Source organism: Lemur catta, chromosome 2, assembly GCF_020740605.2.
Source record: "Lemur catta isolate mLemCat1 chromosome 2, mLemCat1.pri, whole genome shotgun sequence".
Taxonomy (NCBI): Eukaryota; Metazoa; Chordata; class Mammalia; order Primates; family Lemuridae; genus Lemur; species Lemur catta.
This window is the reverse complement of record NC_059129.1, coordinates 133,885,919-133,903,248: the sequence shown is the minus strand read 5'-3', so window position 1 is coordinate 133,903,248 and position 17,330 is coordinate 133,885,919. Positions and strand designations below refer to the sequence as shown.

Here is a 17,330-nt window from a genome sequence, read left to right as displayed (position 1 = left end):
CTCTGTATGAGGCACGTTAGGCAACCTATACTATCATTATAATGGGGTAGGGCTTCATGCTTCTATTTGGAAAGGGAATTGCTTTAGAAAATGTCCCTGAATGTCAATTTATATTATCATGCATTTGTTCCCTTTAAAATTTTTGTCTATCAAAGAAAATTCAGAATGAAGTTAAATGAAAAAAAAAAAACCTTTAATTTGTGCCAAAAAACTTTTATATTAATTTTTCAATTCAATAATGAAATAGTTAAAAGGATGTCTTCTGTTAGTTTTTTTAAAAAAACGTAATTTAGTGATCGATCTAATTCAGCCACCTATCAGCAAACAAAAACCATCCCAGACACTAAATTCAGTATTTCAAAGGTAATCCAAAGGTACAGAAGAGTCTGTCATGGGCTACTGAAACAGTATAGTAAGACAAGGCCATATGGCTAAATGTAGTTTGGAAAAATCTTGATGTACCAGAATAAACACATTAATTCACACTATAATTTACTTTGTACTTTACAAACTTTATTAAATAATGGGCATTACTAACTTTTATTATCTTATATACAGTATTTAAACTATGTTTTCCTAGATGCATTTTTTTCTCCCCACAAAGAATAATGTAGGTGAAAAGTGAACTTATTAAAAAAAATGAACCTTCAGTACAGGAAACTAATAAGAACTTGACATACTTTTAAGTACATATAACTTTTTCCCCCAATTATATACATCCCCACCCCACCTCCAAAAGGAACTATTTTTAAACAAAAGCAATTATTTGATAACTTTGGGGAAAAATACAAACATGATTATACATACACAGCTCTCAAAATCTGTGTCCTGGCCAACAGAAGTGATCTATAAAACTACAGATTTGTCCTTGAACCTAAGAACCACATAGATATTTTATACAGTAAGACATCCACTTTTGTGCAGTGGGGTGTATTTCTATAGGTGACAAAGTCATACAAGACACTGGTGTGGAGAATAATTTCTGAGAGTCAGACAACAGTATTATGGACTATTAGAATTTGGGTCATATCAACTAAAAAGCAAAAATGGGAAACTGCATTCCTTGGGCAAGAGTCAGGTAACTGTTTTTTATAGGTAATACAAATGTACTTACACACACATCTGTAGCAAGTCTAAGAACATACTTATGATGCTTATCTTTTTTGATACTTCTTAATCTTGAAAACTCATATCATGTTTAAATGAAAACAGTGAAAGGAGGAATGTTTCCAGAACCATGTTATTCAATATGGACTGTGTTTTATAAGCTATGAGTAGTGTGGAGAAGCAATAATCTTGTGTTGTTATTTAAAAAGAAAAACAAATGCCTTAGGTACCTATTTGTAAAATAAGAATGGTCACATTTTATGTTTTACAGTTAAGAAAAAGAGGCATAGGACTTAAAATGAGGAAAAGAAATATGATGTCACTTATTTGATATTATTGCTTACCTTTAAATGAGAAACCCTGACCCCTTTCCCTACACAAAGTATTTATCTTTTAAAATGGAAACAGAGGGTGGAGAAGGGCCACAGAATGTACCACTACTTAAAATGAGAACACAAAGGCCACTATTTGAGAAAACATTCCTGCTGTATTAACCACGGTCTTAATAAATAGGATATTTTTATAAGGTAGCAATAAATCTGCCTTTATTTTTCTCTTTAGTTTCTTTGATTTTGCTTTTTACTCACATCTTTTGTTTTTTTTTTTTTTGGTTTCCTTTCATAAGGAGTGGGAGTAGTATATAGTATCACAATGAAATTCTGTATAAAGACTATAATTACAACTTAAAAGATATTAGAACCTAGTAACCAAAGATTGTTCTTTTATATGCCTCAAAACAATTGAAAAAAGGCTCCATGTTACGTATGGTTTTAGAAAATTAATTCTTGCCCTATTCCTCCAGCCGGTGACTCCTCAGGGCTAAGATCAAGCAGCCCAGTTGGCAGACTCCAAAACTCAGGGAGGTGCACGTGAAAAACTCCTCTGGGAAAGGTAACTTTAAAGTGCGTTGTCTTATTTTAGCTTATGGTTCACTTTGTGTTGATTAGAGACAGGCACACACAATGCCATGGAGGTCTTTGTTTTGGGTCCCGCCCCCCTTTCAACTGTAATATGAAGAGACAATCAGGTTGTTCCCAGAAGTCATCCTATCTTTTCTAAGAGCTAAGAGAATTTGCATTTTATTGACCTTGGTTTTCTTTAGGCCATTAAAGAAAGAATTCATTTCACCCCAGAAATTATATATTAAACACGATGAGCAGCGCATTCTCCAGGCCTTGTCCAGGAATACAGGTAAAGGTTTTTGCTCAAAAACAAAAATGCTACATTTTCAATAGTCACGGAATTTCTACATGAAAATGAAATGATATAGGAATACTGGTGTGGAAACTCTAAAATGGGTACTGCAGACTATGCTCCGATGACAGATCTCTTACATTATTCTAAGGTCTTGCTACGGATGTAACAAAAATTCTTTATTTATTTTTTTTCTTTTCTCACCGCCCCCCCCCCAAAAAATTCTTTAAACAGCTTTCCTGTCCTTACCTCTTAAACCATGTGAAAAAGTGTTCTTGCTGCCTTTGAGTCATGGAATAAAACTACTTGGGCTTCCGGATAATATGAGAGGATTATTGCATTTCTTACCGTATAAGCACTTTGTCAGGATAAGGGAAAAAAACATCATGGCGGCCATCACGTTAAAAAAAAAAAAAAAGCCTAAAAATTTTCAAGTAAGGTTGACTTACAGGAAACAGGAAGACAATCAGCATCGGAAAACCGTTATATGCTGACATTTGCTACAGTACAATCCTGGCTGAATCATCAGCCATTGCAAAAAGTTGTGCTGTAAAAGAAAGTATATTTTACACCTCTAGTTATTACAAAATGGTTTTAATCTGGTACATATAAAACACCTCATCAGTATCTATAGTTCTTAGGAGAATAAGAAGCTAATTCAGGCAGCTGTTACTAAAACCTTAAGCAAAGCTGCTTGAACTGAGACACTGAAACTTTTCCCTTAAAGACTGTACAATATTTTGTTGATTGGGAGATGGCCCCCTCCAAAGATAGTCACTCAGTTTGTCAGAATCATTACATGATGTCAGATACGGTGAAAGCTCCAGCTTGCTGTTTATTGGCTTTTGGGGAGTGCACGGGCTATTCAAAGAATAAGACGTGTTGCTGCTGCAGACGTTATCCGAAAAGTCAGCATCCATAATCTTTGAGTCAGACTTCCTCCTACGATTGTGAGATGGCTCCAACTCTGCCTCATCTTCTTCTGACTTTATTTCCACATAGTCATCTTCATCTCCTTCAGTCTCTTTGAAATTGGAAAAATAGTTCTGTGTCGCTATTTGGGCATTTAAGGGCAAATTTCTATTTACTACCAAAACTTTCTGCGAGTCTTGGAGTGTGAGATCTGAGAGCTTTTCAGTGCCCTGTTGCTGGGAGTCAGCAATACCGGGCAGCAAGCTCTGGTGACTCTCGCACCTGGAACTTCTGTGTAGAGACAGCAGCTGCTGCTTTTCCATTTCACCCGGGTAGTTGATGGAGTCCATCGATTTGTTTATAAGGATTGAGGAAGATGACTGGGACCTGTTATAAGGCTGATATTTTGCACCGATTCCTTTCCGACCCAAAGAGTTGTAAAGATGGCCCTGACACAAGTTCTCTTTGTTGGGCTGACTGACTATCACGCTGCATCTCTGTATGGAACCCGGCAGAGCGTCGGAGGTTTGAAGAGAAGGCACGGAGCAAGCTGCGGACAGTTGTCGGGGCGTGCTTTTTGCACTGATCTCTAAAGTGGGATACCTTGACCTCAAGTCTTGCTCTGGCTGGGGACAGAAATCTGCTAACTCTCCATTGCTACAGGTTGAATGCAGAAGCCAATTCTCGCTACCCTGTTGGACCTGGGAAGGTGACGCAGACCTGAGGAGGGAGGGATCTTGAGGGCTGGCCCAGCCATCCTTCTGCATTTTAAGGGGAGTCTCCCTGAATACAATCTGGTCATACAGTTGGGAATACTCAGCAATCCTGGCACCTGGAAGGCAAATATTGAAATAATAAATACACATGGGATTATTCCTACATAGATTGAAAATAATAATATAACATTCTAACCAACATATTAAGAAAATTTTAACAGTAGACAGGACTAAAGTGATGTCTGAGGATGAGTAATCATTGAACACTAAGTAACACAAACTAATAAAATAATCCATGGTCTAATATAGACACAAGTGCTACCTAAAAGTTCATTTACTTTGATCTAATTCTACATTATGTTATCTCAAACAGCAGGTCTGCAAGTGCCCACTGCATGTAATGCAAATTTCTAGTGTTCTTTACAAGCATGAAGCAGTGTCTGCTAAAAACAGACATCATATTAATAAAAAGAAGAAAGATGGCACTTAAGCCTTAGTCAATAAAAAATAACTCAAGTAGTCATTGAACGAATCATGGCCACAATCCCCAGTGCAGCGGTTACCCTGGCTTCCCACCACTCTCCTTGCTCTCAGACTACTACTTCTAGAGGAGGCCACTCCTGGTGGCTGTTCCTGCACTTCTTGCTTCCAGGCGGCCCTTCACTGCCACTGTCTGGAGGACCAATGTCTAGGGGAGATCCTCCCCTTAACTTACATCTCCTTTCTCATCCCCAAGAAGCCGAGCACTAAAGCCTATGCTGCCAAGACATTAAGAATGAGCCATCTGTGCGTGCTCAATAATCTAATGCTCTCTAGTATTGCTTCAAGAATAGGACCTGACAGTTACTTCACAAAGGTTTTTGCCACTTAAAATTAAGCCATGAAGCCATTTTCTTCTTTGCCCCACTTCAGAGCACAGATATTTCTAAAGACATTAACTGAACCATGATACACAGAGCGGATTCTCTTGGGCCAGCAATGATTTAGGAGTGGGAGCCCAGAGACGTCAATTTCAAGAGCTGTCCCCCTCCCCAATCCAGGTACCTACACGACCACCTTAGAATCAAAGAACTCCATGTGTCCCATAAACTGCTCAGACCACATGGACATAATCTCTGTGAAGGGAATCTATCCCATGTATGACAACCAGCAGGTGACATTATGTTTTCTTCTTTAAGCTATTTATGTTTTAATGACCTATTATTAGTAAATTAATCTTGAATTTAACCTAAATGCTCATTTAAAGTTGAGTTTCTGCCATTTCTTTTAGAGTCTGTTTTCTATGAGGAGAGAAGACAACATCTTATTATGTGCGTTTTAGCTGCAACCCCCTCAATTCCCTCACCCCCAATTCCCTGCAATCAAGGTAAATAGTCAAACTTCTCATTACTGATCTACATTCAAATCTTTTGGGTTTTCAACTCTAAATTCCTTGGAAGGACAGAGATTAGTTTTGAAATTTCTAGTAAGAAAAACTTGAGAAATTACTCCTTAAAGGGCATAGTAAAGACTCTTAATACCAACGAAGATTGAACAGCACCTTAAGAGAAGTGTAAAAGTCTACATGGACACCAGTGTACCTATGTTAACCATCCCGAAACCTATGATGTTTCATTAACTAGGAAACAAAGGCAGCTGGACCTTTAACACAGTCGTGGGTTAGTCCCACCTGAAAGCAGATGGTCTATCCAAGCCTTTCCCACACACACCACAGCCCTGAGCCTCATATCCCACAGCTCAATCAGGAAGGCCCTGAACTTCCACAAGGTTCCAAGAAAACAACAATTTTGGGGAATGCGGCAAAACTAATTAAAACTTTCATCAAACTATTCCAGTATCAAAATCCAACCCTACAGTTTTATGAGAACAATCAGCTCTTGACTTTAGCCCAGATACTTTGAAACCCTGTTTTATCCAAAATATTCAGAGTATTTCTCATGCCTTTGTCTTCCTTATCATACTCGAGTCTTCCTTTGCTTAATCAACCCCTGCCCATCTCTCAATATCCTCCATAAGTCCTATCCTATTCCGTCCTGGAATCCTTTTCTAACTGATTTCTCTTCTCTGAAGTCTTACATAGTGTGCACCTAGCTGTTGGCTGTGAATGTGTGCACACGTGTGCGGACTCACAGTTGCTGTCGCTAATTGTTTCATATAGCCTACTTTTATTATGCCAGCTAGTCTCTGAGCTTTTGATCTTAGAGAACATTGATGTGCATTTTGCTGAACTCTGCATAGAGCACCTAGTTCTAAACAGAAGTTGTTCTGAACAACTACTTCATTACTCAGTTTTTTCACTCCCTTTTTACTGTAAGCATAGTGTTAAAAATGGATGTGCTCTTCCTGGGACCATGCCACTGAGGCTGGAAAGGCAGCCTGGAAATCAGGTCATAGCAGGAAAAGGGGAAGCAGGAAGACAGCCTTGGATTAAAATGCTTCCTACAGATGACTTGTAATGGGCACAGTTTCTTTGGGTAACAGAGCAGATCATTTATCAATTTTGATTAAAAAGAATCTCACTAGACAATATACCATGTTTAACTAAGTTTTTGTTTCAACTTGCTTTTCTAAGACAGCCTAGAACTCGTATGATGCCAATGTGAACAAAAGACAAGTTGCCAGAGCATCAACTGTGGTTAAATAGATTCTGCTAGCCAGGTGCACAGGCAACAGCCAGCCCCAGATGACACCTCTGGCCTAAAAAGCCTAGTGTTAGCTGGATCAAGGTTCCCCCATATCCTTAGTTCTGGTATTAACAGTCTTTATAGAACATGAACATTATTACATGACAATCTCAGGAATGTCTCTGGTTTATTTCCTTTTTTTGAAGGTTTGAAAGTTGGAATTCTTATGATTCCAGACAAAACTTTGACGTAATCCTTGCCAAGTGAAATAGCACACATGCTGTTTTCAAGACAGAGGATTAAAATCAATGTTTCTAATGTTGTCTGAGACATAGGCAGAAGCATAAAATCGTGCCTTCCCTACTTTACACAAGGAGGAAAATTCCTCATGCCCATATGGAGTTTTCTCCCACGTGAAACGTCACCAAAAAACCAGAAACGCAGAGGCCTCCTTAGTCTCAAAGACTATTAGGAGGGAGGTCTGATGGAACAAAACGGCTAGTGACTACGACAGGCTCTAAAATGTGGGAGCAACTAGACCTGGTTGAGTGATTTATAGGCGGAAATCTGACCCGGGGCCTGTAGACCCCGGCTAGAGAGTTCAATAAAGGTGCTCGAGAGTTTCAGCAGGTGAATAGGGCGCTCCTCCTTCCGCACAACACCGAGAGCAAGCTCCTGGCAAAGTGGCAAGGCCCATACGGAGAAGTCTGGAGAATCGGTCCATTCGACTACGACGTCCTGTGCCCAGATAAACAAGAAAGAGAAAAGGAGTCATCATGTCACAACTGATGGAAAGCCTCATGGGCACAGGAAGTGGTCTCGATCACTCGGATGGAAGAGGCGTGGATATAAGGGCAGGTCCTGAGAGATGGCAGGCCTTAGGGACGTGCTCCTGCACTCTCAGAAGATGACTCTGGAGAGATCTCCTCCCCTTTGTTGGGCAGAACATCGATAGTAGCCCACCGTGTCAAGAAAGGACCCAGATGCAAAGCTGAGAAAAGACCCTATGGGATCCCAAGATGACACCAGCAGGCAAAACAAAAAGAACCACCAAAAATGAGAGGAAGCAACAGAAATCCCACTATGGAATCATTTAACACTTAAAAGGAGGGTAAAAAAGACTATTCAAGGTAGTTGTAGGCCCTAATGATTCAGTATGGAAGGACATGCTTCTATCAAGATTAGAGTTTTGCATTTTAACAGACGGTCTATATTGAAAACAACCTGGCCCAGGTGATTCCTATTATACTTTTTATTCTACGTGCTCCTATTGCAGGCACCATCCATCACCACCAGAAACCTTTGTATCACATCTTCTCTTATTCTGAGAGGCCCCAGCCCACACTCAGTCAGTGGTTGCAATGGCCAATATACAACTCTTTCTAAGGCCGTCTATGCCCTCTGCCCAAAAACAGTCCTTCTGCAGCAGGAACTCAGTCACTTTCTCTAAGTTTAACCACAAACCAGCTTAGCAACACTAGCATCGGAAAAGGGACATGAATTACTTGCAGCGCATTACTGCAAGGACAAAAGGCTCTCTCACGTGCATACAAAAATCACTATTAACCTTTATTTCATTAGACAGAAGATGAAGAAGAACTCAAAGAGTCTTTAAAATCCTTCAGGCATCAATTCCAGGGCTTCATTCCCCAATCTACTGAGAAATTTTACTGAAGATTAAAGTTTTAGACAATTCTTACATACTACTCCCAAACGTAAAACAAAACTCTACAGCTTCTTGTCACGTAACTTGTGATTCATTCAGGATTTCGAACCCCTTCCTATTCTCTGGTTTCCATGGAGGTAGGTAAGTCAATTCCAAAGAAAGGAGGTTCGTGGCATCATCAACCTGTCCCAATGTGCGTGTCCTGACGAAGCTGGTTATCTGAACCTGTCCTGAAACTGACTCATTCGGTTTTTACTTCATTGGAGAACCAACTCCTCTCATTTGACACTGAGGTGGTCCTTTGTCAGAAAATCTAGGGCAGAACTTCTTAAAATAATGATGGAAAGGCCACACTGTTTTAAAATGTAGATTCCTAGGCCCACACCCAGAAATCTCTCTGGGTCTGGAGGTACAAGCTCCTCAGGTGAGAACCACCACCCTCAGGTTTTTCCTTCCACGACAGTCACGTGCTTTATTCACTCTATGCTCTCCCCTGAGATTGGTATTAAAAGTTCTGGCCTTCAAAACAGTCAAACCATGAACATTCTCCTTCTTGTAGGCCTGATCTTACCAATTTCACAGCTAAGATCCTGGTTTAGCCATGCCCACGCGGAGCAGGTCTGACTGAATAATTAAACTTCTTGGAAGCATATATGAGAACACCAAATAAGATGGTGTTAAATGCATTACAGCAGCTATTTTAAAAATTTGAGTAACTGAAATATGTGAGAAAACAACTAACTGAGTTACAGTGTGAACAACTAAGTGCAAAAAAGACTTTTTTGGTCTTTGTTAGCAGAGATAGACATTTTTGTCAGGATTCTGAAGCGAGAAGCAATCATTCTGTATGCTTCCACACCTTAAAAGATTTCACAAGCTACTCCACCCTCCTAACAAATTACTAAAACACAGGGAAAAGCTTGAGATATCACAAATGCAAACTGATTGCTTTATTCATACTTTAGGTTAGAGAAAATTTTCTTAAAATATCAGTTCTGTCGTGACAACGTTACATGCACAATGAAACCCTCTGAGGCCACATCGTGCTACAACTTGCATAACTCAGTAGATGTGAAGTGAGAAAAGGTTAGAAATGGCTTTATCTGTGGTCTTTGAGATGATAAAGCTTGAATGCCAGTGTTCTCACAGGTGTATCCATTCTAAGGACATTTAGAATCTGAAAACCGCCCTCACATCTTACTTTCGAGAAGGAAGAAAAGCAGTGAACATACCAATGGCAGGCCCTCCTTGTTTCTTCTCTTCCAAGATCGCTGCCAGGTCTTTGTGCACGGATTTAGGATGCTGACTGGCCGGTGGCTGCTCCAGCTCTGGACTTTTCACTTTTAAAAGTTGATTTGCCTTCTTGATCTTCTGGCTGTATTGCCGAGCCATGATGAAAACCCTGCTTTTTGTCTTATCTGTGGCCTCCGTCCCCGGGTCAGGGTTTTCTGGGTCTGTTTGGGACAGATTGCCGGCCAGGTCATACGGATTGTCCACGGGAGGCATCTCGCTGGCCAGAGAGAGCCGGTTAAGACTCATAAAGGAGCCTTCTCTAGAAATCAGGTCTTCTTCGAATGGGTAGTTGGCCCGGCTCACTCTGACAGCCCTGCTTTTCACAGGCCCCAGGAAAGCCTGGCTCCCGGGCAGTGACAGCGTGGATGCGGAGTGTGCCGTGTCCCGGCCCAGCGCGGGGGTGCTCTCAGCGTGCAGCCTGTCTTGCACGTCATCTTTGCTCACAGGAAACGCTGCAAGGAGACGGTCTCTGGCCTTGTCTTCGTTCTTCTTGATGTAATTTTCCAGGTCATTCCAGATTTCATCTACTTCTTCAGACAGTTTATCAGATACAGGCTTGTCGGCGACAGACAAGTTACAGCTGGAAGAGCTGTACAGCAGGCTCAGATAGTCATTATCAGAGGTACCCTGATGGTGAGGCGTCTCGTCCTCACTGAACTGGAGGCTGTCTTGGGAAACAAACGGCCTCAGACTGTCACAGCACACAAAGTCGGCTTCCAGACCCAAAAAGGTGCTCCTCTTTGGACGCTTTAGGCTGCTGCACTTGAAATCCAGCGATGGCGGATCCGGGAGCCCTATAGTGTCATAGATGTTTTCTTCAACCACCTGGAGTTCGTGTGTGCTCTGGCTGGAAGCCTCCCGACCTGTGAGAGCTCCATCCTTCTGTGTGTGCAGAGAGCTCTGACTGTGGCCAGCCGGCCTCTTGGAGAAGGCTAACTCTGGGGTGCTCTTGGGGCGAACGGAGTCCCTACTTGACCTGGGGGGAGTGGATTCAGCTTCTTCCCGTTTCGCAACCATAAGTTTTAAGTCCTCATAACTTATGTTATCATAGACGTGGTCTATGTCATCAATCGTTAACTCTATAGACGACCCAAAAGGAGTCAGCCCCCCCTGTTCTTCCGTTTTGGGGCTGTTCTGCAGTTCCCTCCGGGGGCTGTACTGAGAGCCATCGCTGTCCCTAATTCTTATTTCAGGAGGGCATGTGTTGCTCTCACCGGCACTGCTGGCCCGCCTGACGACCCTGTGACCGGAGCTGGGAGTCTCTGTGGACTCAATCTGTCCCATATGCCAGCTGCAAGGGCGACTTGAAGTGCTGTCTTCACACAGTCTGGCAGAGTTCAAATCTGAGGAGGAGAAGGATGGAACGAACATCTGATAGTCATCTTCGTCATCCTCGTTCTCCTGTGGGGTCCGCTGGCTGGGAAACAAGGCTTGCCTGATCTGGTGATCCGTCCAGATGTTTCTGACGGTTCCACTCCCACGAAACATGCCAATCACAGCCGAGCTGCTCGGCTGACTGTTCCTCTGGGTGGGAGATGGCCGTGCTGAGGTCAGCTGGGGAGAGCCTTCCTCTCTGGAAACCTGAGGAAGAGAGAAACTTATCAACTGAGTTGCAGAACATGGAGAAGACACATCATTTAGGAATTTCTCCTAAACGTGTTTACACGTTGCTTCTGCCACTAGACTGCGGTATTCGTAAAGGAAATGATCAGGAGAAAGTGTTGATTTTAATTGAGTTGAAAAGCACTTCACATTTTTGCAAAGGGGCAGAAAGGACAGGAATTAATATTTATTAGTACTTAGAAATTAGGCTGGGCAATGTGCCAACATTCTCTAAACTCAATATTCACACTCTGTGAATTAGATATGACTGTACCAGTTTCACAGAAAGGAAATCTAGGCTCCCAAGGATTTCGTAAGTTGCTCTACTTAGTCAGTAGTAAAGTCTAGGCCTCAAACCTAGGTCTGACACCAAAACCCTTGCCCCCAAAAGCAGGATATCAGTTAAATACAGAAAACTCTTAGATACTTCAAATAAATCTGGTATGCAATTGGCAAATATTCATTGCATAAATGAATATACACATTTGTTTATGCAATGAAGATATACAGTTTCAAAGCATGATATCTGGTTTATATTTGAGACTTTCTAAAGAGGCTTAAGACCCAGTGCTCGACTCCTAGAAAGTTTATGGTTTCTGGTATACCAGAAGCTCCTGCAGTGATGCGACTTCATACTCCAAGGGTTTCCCTTAAATCTGCAGGCTCACCACAAACCCGGCCAGCACTGCCTTGGTTTACAGGTTCTAGGCAAAGTCTTTGCTGTAAAAGTGTAATTTAATCCACTGTTGAGCTAATGATATTTTTACTTTCTTTCAAAATACATTTAATTAAGTAACATTTAGTTTCCTGCTAGGAAGTAAAATATGAGTGACATTAATAATTTCTAATCACAGAAAATAATGGGGTCTTTTATAGATGGAGCTCAGTGGTGCAGACAGGAGTGGATTACCCTCTGACACTACCCTGTAGGTAGAAGGATTAGCTTCAAAGAGTTGAAAGGGTTAAGATCGTTCAAACTAATTAATACCAAGTACGTATTTTCTAAGTAAAACACTACAGTCACCTATTGGAAATGTCAAATTAGGAGGAACTTTTCATCACTTGTCAATGAAACTCAGATACATATTGATTGGAATATCTCTCAGGGAGGGAAAAGAGGAGTAGAGAAGCACAAAATTTATCCTAAATGTTATTTTTCTATTAAGACTTTAAAAAAATACAATTAATCATTTATTTCTCTTCACACATACATTCACAATATCTATATGTAATATTTATTGCTTTTCGTTTTTTTAGTACCTCTTCCTTTTCACCTTAGACTGCACTGGTATGTTTATAAAAATATAGGCACCCAATAATAACTTGTTTTTATTGTTATTTAGTGTTATTTGTTTTATAAAGTAAAACAAATTATTTATCAACTAGTTAAATTATGACAAAACACTTTCAGAGCGTAACAAAAAATGATTCCATGTTTCTCATGTAGCCAAAAGAAATCCTCCTTGAGATCTTTTCATTCCAGAAAATTCCTAGATGTTTTATAAAATTAGGAAACCTGCATTTTTAATGTTGAAGTACATTTTTAAGGTAATTACAGTTGAAATGAAGATAGTAGTTCTTTGGAAGCTGAAAATTCATATCAAATAAATCAGGAGAACTGAAGAAGCTCTTAGATTAAGAAATAATCAGTATGTGACTGGTCACAACATAGAAATGTATAATTTAGATACTTCAATTTTACCAGAGCCACTGAACTTTTTCAGTTTTTCCACATTCTCAGTATTATGGCTATTTAATAATGACAATGGCTATCATTTATAGAACACTTGCTTTGTGCCAAATACTATACTAAGCACTTCTAAAACATGTATATTACATTTAATCTTTATAACAATCTGTAAATTAGGAAACTAAGTCTTAGTAAGGTTAAGCAATTTGCCTGTAGTTGCACAGTTTATAAATGGCAGAAATGGATTTAAATGCATGTTTTAATCCACAGCCTATATATGAGCTTAATCATTACACACATACACACAGCCTCAGAATATATATTCTGGGAGAAATAGGAAGTTATTATTAAGGAATATGTCCTATTATAAACTCTCTAATCATCAGTGAATCTGCTCTCCCTGCATTTAGTACACATTCAGCACATTAGTGTTAGGAGATGAAATTTTTATCACTAAAAAAAGCATTTTGGTATTTTTGTTCTCTCTTGTCTTTAGATTTTGTAAGGTTTAGTTAGTCCCCATATGGACTTGGCTTGAGTACTGTTGTAGAAAGTTTCCAAGAAGCTCTTGAGATTGTATTTCTAGAACTCTGTGATGGAGAGATTCCCTACTTGGTACTGAGAAGGGCTTGGTTCCACGATCCTACTTTGGCTGCTTTAAAGAGCAGGGAGCCTTCCGCAGTGACCCCACTCATGAAAACAAAGTATATTAAAAAAAAAAAATCAAAGCCTCATGCCATATTTCATGAAAATGAACCAATTAAGTTTCAAAAGCTTCCAAACAAAAACACATACCTGAAGAAAATGCATATGCCCTGAGCCATGAAAATCACTTAAAGACAAGACTTTGTTGATTTTTAGACATTTTATTGATTTTAACTGAAAGATATAGGCTTTATCAACAGGGTCACTTTGGCCCTGTGCTAAGCCTCGGTGCAAGTGGAATTGCGGGCGGACAGTTTCATAGCTACAACCTTATAGATAGAGAACAACGATCAATTCTCTAAGAATTGTTAAGTAAGCCAGCTGATCCGTAGGCCCAGTGGACAAACCACTCAGGTCAGGGTAGAACACCTGTTCTTCACAGGTAATAAATTTGGACATAGATCTTCCAACAGAGCATACCACTCTTATGCCCCCTCTCCTAACCTTTTACCAGGGGAAGAAGAATAAAAACTTGATGTAGCAGAGTTTCTTTCTGTCATATATCATCACACTCCTTATACCCGCAGCAGAACCATATTCTTAGAAGGGGGCTCCTCATCCCCCTGAACGGAGGATGATGCTTTGAGGAGGGGGTTATGCACAGGAGGCGAGGGCCTTGGTCCTACCCTGGCAGAGGCACAGGGCAGCGTGAGGCGGCTCTGGCTAGTGCCCTGTAGGTGTTATAGCCTCAGGTAAGGTTACAGCTCCTGAGGCAGGAGGTGGGGCAGAGGAATGAATAAATAATTGCCTTAGTTCTAAGAGATGGGGGGAGAGAGGGAGAGAGGAGGTTGATAAGAATGAGTGTTTGCTTACATCAAATATAAATAATTCAAAATGTAAAGTAAATGTAAAATATCAAATTACCAAAAGGTAAAATAATTGTTTACACTTGGGATGAGATATACAGGACAGGGCACCTGTAAATGGTGTCCAAAGTAAGTGTTTCGAAATAAGAAATGTGATAGAGCTTACCTTTTGGATGTCTTGTGCTGTTTCTGAAAAATAAAAGTTTGGTTTAAGTTAGAGAATTAAAAATGTACCTCACATATAAATACGCACTTTTATAGGACACATAAACTTATCACTAATAGTTGAATCCCAAGTGACTTCCAGGCCCTTCAGATACAATTTTTAGAAAATGCCTTTCAATTATCCCAATTATATATCCTCTACTGTACATAAAACAACCTTACTCTGTATGTATCTAAGGTTAGGTATCTTCCTTAATCCCTGAGAGCAATGAACTAATTCATGTTGATAAGTTTCAAAAGCTTCCAAAATATGCACTGTCTCATAAGAAAAAAAAATCCCTGAGCAATGAAAATCATGTAAAGATAAGACAACTATGCTTCTGTTGATTTTTAGGCATTTTATTTGTTTTAACTGAAAGATGCAGCCTTTTAATCAACAGGGTCACCCTGGTGCTGCAAGCGGAATTGTGGGGAGAGATTTACACAGCCACCTCCTTGCTGACATCCTTACAGATAGCCCGATGATGTGTGTCTCGTCACTGACAACTGTTTAATTACAGAAGTATACAAAGTACTTCCCTCCCCATGAATCCCAACTCCTCGAGGTAACCACAATGAACAGTTTCACGTTCATCCTTCCAGCTCCTGCACTGCTCCCACTGCACCAAAGTTATTTTTTTGTTTTTAAAATAAAGATGCAATATGCAATGTTCCTTCTGCTAAATATATTGATATGTGGACACTTTTGTTACAGATCCTCTTCGTTTTCTTTGAACAGCTATAGAATATTTCATTGTGTGTATGGACGTACTACACTTTCTTTAACCACTTCTCACTGGATGGGCATTTTATGGAGTTTCCTATTACAAATATTGCAAAGAACAAACTCACATACATCTAGCCACATTTGGTAAGGACATTTATGCAGGTGAAACTGGTGGGTGAAGGGCACGTGCACATTTTAAATTTAAATGGGCATTACTGATTTTGCTCTGAAATGTTTCAAAAATTTACACTCCCACCAAGAGTTTTGGAGTGTCTATTTGTCTGTATGTTTTGTCCAAGCTCATAGCTTTTCCCCCCTCCATTTATTTCATTTAAATGTTTTTCTGATTGCCAATATGGGTGACCATTTTAAAATTTCATTGGCAGTTTGTGTTTCTTCTGGGAAGCTGCCCAAGTATATTCTCTGCACTTTAAAAAAGAGTCCTTTGTCTGTTTTTTTGTGAGGTATGGGGTTTCTTTATATAACAGGGATATTAATCTTTTTATGCCTGTCATATATGTTACAAATATCGTATGTCATTTGTATATTTTATAATGTATAATGTACATTTTATAATGTATATTTTATAATTTTAACTTTACTTACAGAAGTTAATCTTGTAATCAAATCTGTCAATCTATAATTCAGCTAGTATTCTTTTTAAATGTATGGTTTAATTTAGTGGATATAAACAAGAATGAAATAAGAAAATATATTTTAGCACTTACCACTGGTTTTCAAAACTTTATGTGCTCTTGAAGAAGGTTCTGGGAGAAAACAGAAAGCATCATTTGCAAAACCAAATCAAAATTTTTTCTTCATAAATGAATTATTCATTTATTGACAGATTGGGCTCTAGAAATTTTCTATCAAATTTACCGAAATCCCCATTGCTCAGAGATACTTAGGAGCAAGAAATTCACTGGGCCAAAATGGCAGGATAAATGTTAAACTGTGGAATCAGAAGTCACATCATAGAAAAGCAGAATCCGACTTTATAAACCCTACGGCCAGCAGAGCAGCTTCCTTAGCCTTAACTACCACCTGCAAGCTGATAACTTCCAATTGTATATTTTTATGCCAGAGGCTATCCAAAGCTTCACAGCCCTTGCAAATTCAGCATATCTCAACCTCCTCCCACCTGTCCCCTCCCAATCTGCCTCTTCATCTGCACCTCCTGTCTTGGATACTTCCCGAGCTAGCCACCAGGACATCATCCTCCATTTCTCTTCCCATTTTCATCCATCACTGTCCTGGGGGTTCCCAGTAATGCCCCCATCTTAATCCAAGCCTTCTTCAACTCTCACCGGGACTAGCGGGACCACCTCCTACCTGGTCTCCCTGCCCACTTCATTCTCCACATGGAGCCAGAGTTCTGTCCTTAAAAGGCAAACATTTTCAGAGTTCATTGCTTAATATCCTTCTGCAACTTGTAGGATCAAGTTCAAAAACTATGGGTGGCCTACTGGGCCTCCAAGATCAGGCTCCTATCTGCATATCTCCAGCCACATCTCTTTGCACTTCACCTCACCCACCTCTTCCTCCACCCACAGCTCCATTCCTCACTCCGGCCATGCTGAACAACTGGCAATAGATGTCTGTCCCAAGGTGCACTGGCTCAAGCCCTGAGGCCTCTGCACATGCTGCCCCTGTGCCATACGCCTCCTCAGCCTGCAGATTCCATCGGGCTACTGGTCCTGTGCTCTGTGAACCTCCCTTCTCCTTCCTAGGGGCTAACCTTTGTCTCTCCTTTGTCTCTCCAGTCTTCCTGCCATCCAACCTCTGCCACAGCCTCATTGTACACAGACTGGCATTTATTCACATTTTCCGTGTATCTCTCCTATGAGCTCCTTGCAAGCAGGAATCATGTGTATTTTTCATCCTTGCATTCCTAGTCCTTAGCAAGGCATAGAGTAGATACTCAAATTCTGATTCAAATAAAACCAAACATTTGAGGGCCAAGACAATACCTCGTGGAGTCTGGTGCAGCGAATGTGACTTAGGACCTTAGCTTTGGATCATATTTTGTGTGTGTCAGTCAGAGGATACCATTTTGCATTAGCAAGGGATTAAGTATCTGCAAG

The 17,330-nt window shown here is 40.3% G+C and overlaps 1 protein-coding gene across 2 annotated transcripts in view; it reads right to left on the bottom strand.

Moving 5' to 3' along the window:
• Positions 1–491: 491 nt before the first annotated feature.
• The window catches only part of PLEKHG1 (pleckstrin homology and RhoGEF domain containing G1), a 196,114-nt gene continuing 179,275 nt past the window's right edge, over positions 492–17,330 (bottom strand). For both annotated transcript variants that reach the window (XM_045544568.1, XM_045544567.1), the window contains exons 13-16: positions 15,975–16,013; positions 14,482–14,504; positions 9,452–11,093; positions 492–4,045 (exon numbers count right to left, since the gene is read on the bottom strand). In XM_045544568.1, coding sequence (XP_045400524.1) covers positions 2,982–4,045; positions 9,452–11,093; positions 14,482–14,504; positions 15,975–16,013 — 2,768 coding nt within the window. In that variant the 3' untranslated portion in view covers positions 492–2,981. The remainder of the gene's footprint in view (positions 4,046–9,451; positions 11,094–14,481; positions 14,505–15,974; positions 16,014–17,330) is intronic.